Here is a 13,526-nt window from a genome sequence, read left to right as displayed (position 1 = left end):
GGCTACTGGACCCAAATGACTCTGGAGGAAAAAGTGAGGCAGATGGCTTTGCACAGTCATCCCTCACTCAAATCAAAATCAATTTAAGTCATGTCATTATCTTCCTGATATCATGGTCCTCTTCAAGAATGAAGGACAAACCACATGACACAAGTTCAGGGAAGAGGGGGTAGGGCCTGAATACCAATAAGGATCATGTGAACTGGAGAGAAAGGGTTGGGAGAGATGTTTTGGAGGCAGACTCATCAAAACCTGGAAACTGTCTAGATTTTTTTTCCTTTCCTGTTTCTCTCTTAGCACCCTGAGGCAGTGTGGTAGTGCTAGACTTGAGAATCAAGAGAGATATAGGTTTGAGCTTTCTTCTAACACTCGCTGTGTAACTGCAGGCAAGATACTCTGCCTCTTGGTAGGACAACTTCCTCATCTACAAAATGGGGACACATACCAATATTATCATGAGGTTTCTGTGAGGATGGAATGACATCATGCAGGTGAGATGATATTAGGAAAAGTGCTTTGTAATTATTAGCATACTATATAAATAAATGCCAACTATTCTCACTGGCACATAGTAGGTACTCAGTAAATCTCTGCTTGATTTATTTTTATGCTTTATGCAACAATAATTTATGGCTAGAAAGGACCTTAGGGATCATCTATTAAAACCCCTTATTTTAAAGATAAGAAAACTGAGGACCAGAAACATTATGTTGAAGTTAAATTTCTGACAAGGGATCATTTGAATACCATTAGGGAAGGGAAACTCATTTCCTCCTAAGACAGCTCCGATTTTGTAGATATTTCTAATTGTGAGAAAGTATTTCCTTACATCTACAAAAGAATTTGTCTTTTGGCAAACTCCATCCATTGTTCCTGATACTGGAGCCATGCAGAAAAACTAAAATCCCTCTTCCCTGAGAATAGCTATTTCCACCTCAAGTCATATTTTCTCCAGGTCAACCATCCTTTTATTGCCAGGTGTATGATCCATATTAGAAAACATCTGATCACAAATTACTAATTCAAATTGTATGTACACACATATATAATTACTTTGCTGCACTTGTAACTCTTTCTTAATTTATAGTTATATTAACTAATTTCTAAGATAATCATATTTTCGATATATCTTAGGGAAGATAAACTAATCTACTATTGGTAATGTTAAAATATTTGCAACAAAAATGACATTAAATTCTACAGCTCTAGAGTGATGTGTACCCTCCTATAAGACTATTTAAAGAATAAATATGTTACAGGATGTTAGAAATGGTACATAAAGGCATCATGGTGTGGTGGATAAAGAGCCACCCTTGGAATTAGCAAGGCCTAGTTTTAAGTTCTACCTTTGACACATCTTGGCTGTATTACCCTGTGCAAGTCCCTTAACCTCTCAGAACTTGAGGCAGCTCTCTTGAAGTTGTAGAAAGTACTCCACTGAGCACTGATGGAAGGAATTTCCTCACCTGGGAGTTTCCTATACCAAAGAAATCACAGGCCAGTAGTCAGATCCTACAGTATCCCTGTTCCTACAGTAGTCAGAGGAGATTTTCTCTAAAGTGTTTATCTAAAACTAGAACTCTAACATTGGTTTGGAGGCATTCCTGATGTTTTTCACATGTATGCAAATGTTTCCAGATCTTTCCCTATCTTAACCTCATTCTCAAGTTCCAGATAGCTTTACCTGAATTTCTTACCAACTCAACAAGTTCACAAACAAAATGATTTACCATCTCCCTGCCCCCATGTACCCAAATTTGTTTCTCATTATTTCACTATGTTACTCAGTGTTTCCACTTTTCATACTGTCTCCTGTATTCAGAACCTTGGAGTTATCTTAGATTCTTCTCTCTTCCTTTGACACTTATTAACCAGAGATAATTAGTCTTCCCATATGTCTTTGAAACCATCCCCTTCATCATTTCTTACAGCACAATAATACTCCATAATATTCATATGCCATAATTTGTTCAGCCATTCCCCAATTAAAAGATACCCCCCTCCCTTAGTTTTCAATTCTTTGCCATCACAAAGAGCTGCTATAAATATTTTTGCACATGTGGTTTCTTTCCCATGTTATCTCTCACATCCATCTTATACTTCTATTACTACCATTATCACCACCCTAATACAGAAATTCTTAATGGACATTCCAAGTTTACCAGAAGTTTATCAGTAATATATCACAAATGTTATGGGAGAGAATCATTAAAATTTATGACATCTTCATGATGTATAAGCTGAGGTCACATCTTCCATATAACCAGGATAAGATTGAGCTGGGTGAAATATACACTCTTTCCCTTAGCCCCTCTTTGAAATGTCCTCCTGTGATAGTAATGGCATTTAAAGATTCCCCTGTATTGGCTTGGTTTTCAAACTGATTGTGTTAAAACCCAGAGCTTGTTAATCCCACCTGTGGGATGGACTTGTTGATGTGAAAAGAAAGTCATGAACTGGGAGGAGCTGGTGACTTAGATTTGGAGAGACAAGTGAGAGGCAGAAGAACTTTTTGGAAGCAGCACCCACGTGGAGGCAGAGAGAGAGACTGAGAAGGATTGCTGGGGGCCACTTTGAATCACCCTGAACTTTTGAGACCTGCCCCCGGAGCTGCCAAGGACTGAGGAGACATGGCTGTTTTGCTGGTACTTTGTCTGTTTTGATGTTGTTTTGCCAGATTTGTCCACTGGTGAAAGACAGTCCTTTTGTTGAAGAAGTCCTGGAACCTGGCTGTTGGCTAAGAGATCCTGAGACTGTCCTGCAGACAGAGAGTGAATACTGTCCACTGGTGAAGGACAGTGCTGTTATTGCAGGTGTCTGGAGACTGTCCTGCAGACAGAGTGAATACTGTCCACTGGTGAAGGACAGTGCTGTTGTTGCAGGTGTCTGGGAACCTTTCTGTTGGTTCAGAAGCCCTGAAGAAGGATTTTCTTGTTGTATGTTTACAGAAATCCTGGGAGAGGGTTTTGCTAATGTTTTCAGGGGTCCTAGGACTGTTCTGCAGACAGAGGATGAATTGATGAAGAGACTGGCAATGTATCTTGTGGCCTTGCTAAGCCTTGTCTCCCCAGGAACTAAGATTGCTGAGAACTTGCCTCGTGTCAAGATGAAGAAAAGACCTCCATTTGGGTATTAAGTGCTGTGCTTAAACTTGATGTAACTCTGGGGTGGATTCAATTGTGATCCAGGGGTGGGGAACTTTTGACCTTTTTGTGCTCTGTGATTGACAAATGAAGGTACTTTACTTATGTTTGGAAACTAATCTCCATTTGAGAAGAGGGGCTTTGTGGTGGACTAAATGAAGGTATAGCCTAGGGGTGGAGAAGTATTTAGAACAGGGACTTTGTAATTGATTGAATGATTGGAAGGTCCTGGGGTGGGGTAGTCATTGGAGATTATTTAATCACACTTAGTAAATGCTGTATTTGGAATGATGTCATGTTTTGACCTTCTCTGTTCTTGGTTGGTCACTGAATAAAATGGAGAGCACCTATGCTGGTATTCTGAACCTTGGGAAGTTGCCTTTCCTTGGCATTACATTACATTACACCTCCATTTCAGGTTTGCTCTCATTTCATCTTCTCACTAGGTTTCCTACTCTTCTGAGTTTCACTTTTCAGCACACAGAGAAGAGTCAAGCTATGTGACTCCACTTTTTCATTGAATTTCATACAACCCAAATTGTTTAATTAAGAAAGGAAAATAGTTAAGACTTACTGTTTATATTGTGATCCTGATTGCTATCCATCCATCCATCCACCCACCCATCCATCCATCATCTATCTATCTATCTATCTATCTATCTATCTATCTATCTATCTATCTATCTATGCCTTCATATGCCAGTCATTCATGTTTGCTTTTGAATTTTGGGGGGGGAAGGCATTTGATCCTGATTTTTGGTTTATGCTGCACCTCAAATTATGCTAGTGTTTTTTTAATGAAATACACTAGTCAGATATCAAGGGATTCATTCCACTCCCTTGAGGTGAACATAATAATCTATTTTCCTAGGGTTTCCTAGAGTACTGAGTTGACTCCAACTCTTTTGGGTTTCAAGGTCAGCTCTCTATTCACTAGACCACACTGCCTCTCATGAATTCTATATGGTTGTTTGTATGTGTTTATATATACTCACATATATATACATGTCAGTGTATACAGAATAAATACAAAGAAAATTAATAAAAATAAAGACAAAGTAGTTAACTTCAAAGTAGGTTGGGAGGGAGGGCTCTAGTAGTTGGGTGGATTAAGAAAGGCTTCATGAAGATCATGATACTTTATCTGCATATTGAAGAAAAATAAGGATTCTATGCAATGAAGATTAGGAGGGAATACATTTTAGGAATTTCTGATGACCAAATCCAAAAGACACAGAGATAAGAGATGTAATGTCATTTGAAGAACAGAGAAGACCAACCTGGATGGATCACAGACTATGGGATGAGATACAACCAAAATTAAAGTTAGCAAGAGCTTAAAAGGGGGTTTAAAAATCTAAAATACATTTATTGTACATTTACAAGTTTATCTAATGTTTTAAAGGAAATAGAGAGGCATAAGAGTTTACCAAGTAGGGGAGTGACATGGTCATATCTGTTCTAAAAGAAAATCACTTTTCAGGGTGGCTAGGTGGCACAGTAAAAAGAGCACCAGTCCTGAATTCAGGAGGACCTGAGTTCAAATCTGGCCTCAGACACTTAACACATAAAAATTAGCCATGTGACCTTGGGCAAGACACTTAACCCCAATTGTCCTACCATCCCCCCTCCAAAAAAAAAAAAAGAAAAAAAAGAAAATCACTTTGGCAATAAAGACGCTATTTTAACACTCGAGGCAAGTGGTGATGAGAGCCTGAACTAAGGTGGTAGCTGTGTAACAGGATAGAAGGGGTCAGATGAAAATCATGTTTCAAAGTTAGAAACAAAACATTTTTTCAGCTTATTGGACATGTGGGACAAGGGAGAGCAGGGCATCAAGGATACAGCCCCCAACTCCACAGAGGCCTTCTAGCAGACCTGAGTGGCCACTTGTTAGGAATGCTGTGAAGGTTTCCTGTTCAGGTATAACTTGGGCTAGGGAACCTCTGAGGACCTTTCCACTCTGAGATTCTGTGGGACTGGGTCAGAAAAAAACTTAAAAGTGTTTGGAATGACATTAGAAAGATAAACAATAAAATGGTGTGAAAACAATAGGGAATTTATGTATATTTTGGGAAGGTATTTACTGGATAGATTGACTGCTAGATCAAGTCCAGATATTACTCCCTTTGACCGAAAATCATTATAAAACTTTCTGAGTAAAATCTGGGTATAATGGAATCTTTATAGAAAATTATGAAAATCAGGACAGAACAATTTTAGAGCCACTTAGAATACAAAAATATGACATATTATTGCAAATTTCATAAAAGGAACAATGCATCACCATGTGTATTTCCCTAGTTTCCAACCCTCCCCTAAAACTCTTTACTTTTGATTTTAAAATTGTCAGGGCCAAAGTATTGGCCACCAACAAATTGCATGTCTGTGTTATTGGTACAGGACTGGCTTGTTGTATTTACGTAGCTTTGGTAAGATAAAAATAAAAGATAAGCTTTACTAATAGTTTAATTTCTCCTCTACCAATATTTATTTTGCTGTGTTTTTTTCTGCTGTCCTCTTTCTTCAACTTATGACCCCTGCAATTGTTCTTTATTATTGAGCTATGGTGTCTTGGAAATTGGTATTTAAAAGTATTCATTACTTTAGTTCTGTATAAATAACTTTGAACTCTTTAAGAGAAGCAGCAGATAAGTAATATTTTTCATATAAAGTTCAAATGTTTATAAAAATAAAAAATATATTATTTGTCACTGTTAAACATAAGACTTACCAACTTTTAATCTGCCTGTGACCTCTCCTTCAGAATTTCGAGCATTGACAGTCACATTTTGAGTAGATTGTAGAAGCAGAGATGAATCCTAAAACAAAGGTTTACAGAATTAATAGAACCTATGGAATTTAAAATTATGGCAGAGTGATTTATGTACAGAAATCTCTCCATAGCCACATTCCTGAAACCTGCTTATGTAGTTTTTGTCAAAACAGAGGTTGAGGAAAGAGTAAGATGAATGAACTGCCTCTTCAAAAAGGATAAGAATTGTTTGGGTCTGTGATGTCTATGAGGGTTTGCTACTTATAATGTGCCTGGAATAACTGCAAGATATAGATCAACACCTAATGCAAGTTTTGGTGATGCCCTCTTTCCTTCTCAAGTATTCTAAAGGTCAGATTTGAATTTTTAATGACTAACTCTTGAGTATTCTGATAACCTAAAAAATTTAGTTCTTTCTCTGTAAAATTTCAGTTCCTTTCCTAGAAATTGTGAATGTTTCAAAATGCAAAGTTTATATTTGACACAGATTTGTCTTGTGTTTTATGAGTGAGTGTGAATGTGTATGAGTGTGTGTGTGTGTGTGTGTGTGTGTGTGTGTGTAGTGGGGACTGGGGTGATTTCTGGTTTTAGAAATTCACATTAGAAAAGACCCTGAAGTAGTTATATGAGCCCTGAAGTATTTCTAGAATGTGACATTTCAATCTCGGCAGCTCATTTTTTATGATGGCTCACTTGTTTATATGTATCAACAATCAAATGCATTTTTTTAGGTGTGGGTTATTAAAGTCAGAAAGTACTATAGCTCTTCTAGAAGGAAGTCACATATTTGCTTAGGGGTCTGTCATATCTGGCATTTTATTCCAGAGGGAAAGAGGTAGTGACCTACTACCCTTGAAAAATCTACCTATTGGTCTGGCATTATGAAAAACGTGCTTATGGATATTTTTCTAATTTTATACCAGCCTAAATAGAACAAATGATTATACACTCCTAACCAGAAAATCTCAGGATCTTAGAAAATTATCAGAATGGAATAGACCTAACTAGGGGCATGATTTTTTTATAATAAACTTAGTTATCTTAATGCATTAGTGATGAGATGAGAATTAGAATCATTAGAGTTGGGAAGGACCCTTGGTGACAATTTATTACAAGCTGTACCTAACCAAGGGTGTCCCCTACCATATTCTGAACAAGCAGTCATCCATCCTTTACTTAAAGACCTAAAGTGGAATCAACCAATCAATCAACAAGCATTTATTAAGTGCCTACTATGTTCTAGACATTGGGAACAAGAGAGCTCTTGAATCAGAGAATCTGAGTTTAAACCCCACCTCTGGGACTTATTATTTGTGTGCCTTTGGATAAGTCATGTAACCTCTGAAGGCTTTAGTTTTCCCAACTGTAAAATGAGGGATGGTCTATTAACTTGATGGTCAATTATAGCTATGATTTTATGGTGCCAAGAAAAAAAATAAAGTAGATGCTGTTCTCAAGGAATTTATAATTCTATCAAGGTTTAACACGCACATATAAGTAGATATAAAACATATAAATAGACATAAATTAATTTTGGGGTTGGGAAAATATTAGTAGCCAGGGATTGGGAAAGAACTTATGTATGAGGTGGCACTTTAGTTGAGATTTGAATGAAACTAGAATTCATTTAGAGGTAGAGAGATTACACTCCATGTTGGGGGCAGCTTGGATAAAAGCAGAAAGATAAGATACAGAATGTCATATCTGAGAAAGACCAAATAGTCTGGTGTAGATGCAATACATAGTCTTTGAGAGGAAGGTATATGTAATAAAACTGGAAAGCTACATGGGAACCAGATCGTGAAGTACTTTAAAAGGTATAAAGAAGACAGGAGTTCTATTTAAATTATAGTGGTAGGGAACATCCCTCCTTCTGTCTTCCTCTTAGTTCTCTTGATATTGGACTCTTTTGAGTATTTTCTGATGATCCTTCTCAGGTTCTATTATTGGCTTCCCATTCTCTTCCTCCCTTCTCCATGTACTTGTAAACACGAGTGTTCCCTGAGCCTTGGTCCTTGGTTCTCTTATTTTCTTACTATATTTCTACCTTGTGATTCTAATTCACTCTAATGGATTTGATTATTTCTATTAGGATGATTTCCCAATACCATTTTAAGCCCCAACGCATTCCCAGAGCTCCAGTCCTAAATTTCCAACTATCTTCTAGATCCTTCTATGTCTACCTGTATATCTTGTTTGGAACTTAAAACTCATCATGTCCCAAATGGAACTCAGCATCTTTTGCCAAAAAGTGCCCTTTCCACTAACTTCTCTATCTTTTTTCTGATGGACTCATTATTTTCCCAGTTACCTAGGCTTACAATATTGGGATTATCTTTGATCCTTTCTTCTGTGTCACCCACTACGTCCAATGTGTTTGTTGATTCTACCTTTACAATTGTTCTCAATTCTATCCCTTCTTTTATACTACCAATGCAACCTCTCTTGTTTACGTTATCACCAGTAACCAGGATTTTAAAAGCCTCCTAAAGGGGTCTCCTTTTATGCCAGTCTCTCCTTTTTCTAACTCATCGATATATACTACTCTTTTCACTCAATTCCTCTACTTAGAAACCTTTAGTGACTCCCCATTGCCCATCAAAGTATCAATTCTGTGTTCAGAAATTCAACGCCTACTTTTGATTTGGTACAGACCTACTTTTCTAGCTGTATCTCAAGTTATTTCACTTCACATAATCAGTATTCTAGATAAACTCTAGTACTTACCCTCCTTTATTCTTGTCCCAACCTTTCCAACATCCTTGCCATTTCTCATGCTATTCTTTAGGCCATGGCTCCCAGATCCCTTTCCTTTCTCTCAAAGTTTAGATGAGGGGCCATCATCCTTCAGGAAGCATACCATGCTCTCTCCAGTTTGAAAGGATTCCTCCTTCCTCAAGTTTCACAAGAATTTTGGAACTTTTCTTTAGTCTTGTAATGTTTTCCCTTGTATTACAACTTTGGATACATGCCTTACCAGATTCTTCTATTAGATTCAGCATAGACTCTTTGAGGGAAAGGGATGCACTTTATGTTCTCAGTATCCGGCACAATGATTTAAATAGAGTAAGAGTAGTAAATATTTGCTGACTTTATATGAACTAGGAGTACTATAGGCTGGGTTAACAGTGAAACATATATTAGTGTACTTTTGTCATAAATGTGATTTTCCCATAAACCAAATTTATTAGAATAGTTAATAGAAATGTAAGAATTTAGTATAATAAAATTTATTAAAACAGCTAAAAAAGAAACATTAAACAAGATTATATTTTAATAATGCTGACAATGTACAGGGTATTGCTGAAATTCTGCTGAACCTAGTTAGGAGACATTGTATCCATCTCTATAAAATACTAATTGTGTGACTGAGTGAGTCACTTATCCTCTTGGTTCTAGCTTGCTCAGCTATAAACGAGAAGGTTGGATTAGGTACTATCTACACTGCTTTCCATCCCCAGTTTCTTATGATTTTAGAATAAAATAATGAACTATTATTAATTGCTACTTATTATAATTATAATCCACCCCAGGGTTTGAGTAATAATAATACTTCCTGAGTCTGTGATTCATTTGTATTCCCCTTGCATACATTTTAACTATTATTTAACTTTATAGAAAGATGGGTGAAGTATTTTTAAGAGCTTACTATATGCTAGGCACTGGTGCTAAACCCTGAGAACACAAATACAAGCAAAAATTAGAAAAAAAAAAAAAAAGATAATCCCTACCAAGGGTGCTAGAAGGCAGAAGGTGGGAGAAAGCAGAAGTAGATGTGAATAGACTGACAAGCTTCTTAAATGGTGATTCTGGGCAGGAACTAACCAGCCAGAGGACAAGGCTATGGGCTAGAGGTATGTCTAGGGTAAGAAGGCGTCTAGATAGTTTTTGCAGATTTTTGTGGTCAAAAACTTCATTTTTCTGTGACCAACTGTATAATGAAAACCTTCAAGCTTTGCTGTGCTGGTCCCAGGATAGTAGAAACACATTCTTCCCTGGCCTACACCCAAAGCCTGTCCAACTTAGTAAAACTGGTTAACGTTTTGTGCTCTACTTTTCCAACCTTGAAGCCTCAAGGTCACTCCTAAACCACATGAAGATATCTCAAACCACACAAAGGAGTTGAACCTCAGTAGAACAACAGGGAAAGCAACAAAACCCTGAATATTTATAGAATACTTTAAGCTTTAAATACTTAATTGGTGAACTTTGCTTTTTAGTACCTTCATACTTCTAAAGTGTTTTCTGTACTTTAGCTTGCTTGAGCCATAAAAGAACTCTGTAGGATAGTTAAGACCTACAGAAATCACTCCCATTTTGCAGAAGATAAAAATTAATATCTAAGAGACTCAGGTTGAATTATTTCTGGGCACACAGCTAGTAAGAGTGAGAGGTAGGATTGAACCCAGTTCTTTCTGACTTTAAACAAAGCAAACTATCCATTACATCACTCTTTTCACTTAGAGTTAAAACTTCTGGCTCTATTTCAGCTTAGCCTGAAATGATCTTATCAGTTTTCTTCTACTACAATAAAAATGTTCAACTACAGGAAACCTTCTCCTCTCCTTACTCTTCCAGACTTCCTGATCTCAGTTCTGTCCCTCAATTCACATGTTAGGGAAGAAATGAAGTATAGGAATGTTAGGAGTGGGATGAAGGGGGGGAAGGAGTGGGAGGGAGGAAATTAGCAAGAATCTGCTGGTCCCTGTATAATGATGCTTTGTTTTCCTTTATCCAATCTGAAGGTGAAGTTTTAAGTCTCTTGACCTTATGTTTTTGTCTTTTAAAGCTACAAATGATGTTATTACTAATCTACATTTAATGGTTGCTTAGTAATTATCACATACAAATTAGTCTTCCTTGAATACTGCTTTGAACAAATTCCTTATCCCTGGCACTCAAAACTTCTTTAAATCTAGTCTGTTCTTTTCCAACTTTATATCTTACTTCATCAAATGAACCCTATACTCCAACAAAACTAGGCTTTCCTTTGTTTTCTGAAAAAAATCTTGCAATCCTTATTCTTGTCTTTGCTCATGACATCTTCCATCTGTATGACCCTCCTCTTTCCTCCTCACTTAAGATACTAACCATCTTAAATAATTTGGCTCAAAAGCCATATCCTCCACTAAAAGTTCCCTCACCCTTGTGAGAAATGATTTCTAATTTCTCTGAACTACTATAGAGCTTATTCTTTTATGTTGCAAACTCACTCATATTTATTCAGCAATCATTTGACAATTTTTTTTATTGTCCATGATGTATAAGGTATTTTTTTCTGGGGAGAGGGGTTGGTGAGGGACCAGATCTTTGATTTCATAGGTTCAGTGAACTCTTAGGAAGGAATTCTTTCTACCAAAGTAGATGGGCAAATAAGTGTTTCAAAAGATATCTTCTTAGTATCCTGGGGGACTGATAGCTTATGTAACTTGTCAAGTATTGTGTGGTCAGTCATGTGTCACAGTTGTTCCTGAATCTGGTCATTTATCCATTAAGCCATACTACCTCTCTCTAGGCATGGAGGATACACAGATAAAAATGAAGCAGCCTCTCTCCTTACATTCTGCTGGGGTGCTGTGACTTCAAAACAGGTCAACAATACAAACTCTATACAAGGTAAATATAGACTAATTTTGGGGAAGCACTATAGAAGGTTGTGGTGGCCAAGGATGAAAGGGAATACATAGGAGACAACACATACAAAAAGGCACAAAGTACTCAGAATTTTGTTTATGAGAACAGTGATTAAGAAAATTGTTTAGAAAGATAAACTGAGAAGAAAGTCTTTATATGTTCCCAAAAGGAATTTGTATTTTATCCTAAGTGGAATAGGGTTCCAACAAAGATCGTTGAAAGGAGAGTGATATGTTCGTAGCTGTGCTTTAGGGAAACAAATGTGATCCCTCTATGGAGGAGAGATTGTTGAGGAAAAAAGTGGAAGCAAAGAGTACTAATTTGGAGGCTATTACTGTAATGCAAATGAAAGGCTATGAGTGTGACATTAGTAAGTAGCCAGGGAATGGAGAGAAGAGGGTGGTTGTCGTGGAAGCAGGAAAAAAATACTATGTAACCAATTGGGTATGAAGGGTTAAAGAAAGTGAAGAGTCTAAGAAGACTCAGGTTTTGAGTCAAGAAACACAGGTAAGTCTGGAAGAGAGGTGGATTCAGTGGGAAAAAACAATAAATTCTGCTTTGGACATGCTGAATAGACAGTATGTGACATGGGACTGTAGTTTATGTGAGAAACTTGGGTGTGACAATCTACTGCAATATTGTTTCATGTGGAGTCCTTGGGATTCTAAGTTATAATGACTCAGCCCTAGACACCTGGGGCAGGTAGGTGAAGCAGTGGGCCTGGAGTTAGGAAGATCTGAGTTCAAATCCAGCCTTAGACACTTACTAGTTGTATGGTCATGGTCAAGTCACTTAAACCTATCTGCCTCAGTCTCCTTATCTGCAAAATGAGCTGGAGAAGTAAATGGCAAAACACTCCAGTATCTTTGCTAAGAAAATCCCAAATGGGGTCACGAAGAGTCAGACACAACTGAACAACAATAAAATTCTAGACCAAAGCACTTTTTCTCTTTTCTACTTATCTCTCCCTCATATTGATCTATGTCAGTCTTTTCCCTCGACATTCCTATCCAATTTTACCCTTCCTTTATGATTTTTTTTTGTCCTGTGGAAATGTCATTCTATTTTTTTTTAACAAACTGCCTTTTACATACTTCTTTATCTCTCACTATAATGTATATGCTTATTACAATGTTAGTTATGTAAGGGCTAGAGCAGTCTCATTGTTGTATTTGTACCCTCAAAGCCTAGCACAGTGCCTGACAAATAAAAAACAAGCATTTAATAAATGCTTATTAATTGATCGACATGTATATTTTGGAATAATTTGCAATAGGTTGGATATATATGTGTATATGTACACATATATATGTGCAGTGTATATATGTATGCATACATGTGTACATCCATATATTAGGCACATATACGTGCATACATAGACACATATAGACATATATACAAATACATGCATAGACATATACACACACACACACATATATATGAATGACTGAGAGGGAGAACTAGCAGAAAATAGCATCACAAAAACCCAGGGGAAAAAAAGAGTTAGGAGATGGAAAGAAAAATCAGAAGATGGAAATCAACACCATCAAATATCCAGATGTCAAGAAAGATGAAGATGAGGAAAAGGTCACTGAATTCAGTAATTAAGAGGTCATTGTTTACCTTAGAGAAAGCAGTTTCAGTTGAGTGATATGATAAAAAGTCAGAATGGAATGTAAAGAGAAGTGAATGAAAGGAAAGGAAATGAAGACAAAAGGATAGATCTGTGTTTTTCTAGATCATACTGTATGTGTATGTGTTTCATCTCCCCAACTCAATGGCAAGATCTCATGGAACAAGACTCATTTTTCCACATCTTTGTGTCCCCAACTGCCCTTAGCAAACTGCTTTCTATAAGTACTCAAAATTTAGGGAGCAGTGGAGGAAAGAAGGGAAGGAAAAATGGAAGGAAGTGATAGGGAAGGGCTAATTGCTGTTCAACAAAATGCTTCCATCTCCTTTCTTTTAGGGGT

At 37.0% G+C, this 13,526-nt stretch overlaps 1 protein-coding gene across 3 annotated transcripts in view; it reads right to left on the bottom strand.

The window, feature by feature from the left end:
• SGCG (sarcoglycan gamma) overlaps positions 1–13,526 on the bottom strand; it is a 313,430-nt gene that overhangs the window by 105,615 nt on the left and 194,289 nt on the right. For all 3 annotated transcript variants that reach the window (XM_069080733.1, XM_069080731.1, XM_069080732.1), the window contains exon 4: positions 5,878–5,965. In XM_069080733.1, the coding sequence (XP_068936834.1) occupies positions 5,878–5,965 (88 nt within the window). The remainder of the gene's footprint in view (positions 1–5,877; positions 5,966–13,526) is intronic.

The sequence above is a fragment of the Petaurus breviceps genome, unplaced genomic scaffold (assembly GCF_028583685.1).
Source record: "Petaurus breviceps papuanus isolate PSGF00001 unplaced genomic scaffold, PetGlider_PUasm1.0 91133, whole genome shotgun sequence".
In the NCBI taxonomy this organism is placed as follows: Eukaryota; Metazoa; Chordata; class Mammalia; order Diprotodontia; family Petauridae; genus Petaurus; species Petaurus breviceps.
This window is presented reverse-complemented; position numbering and strand designations above follow the sequence as displayed.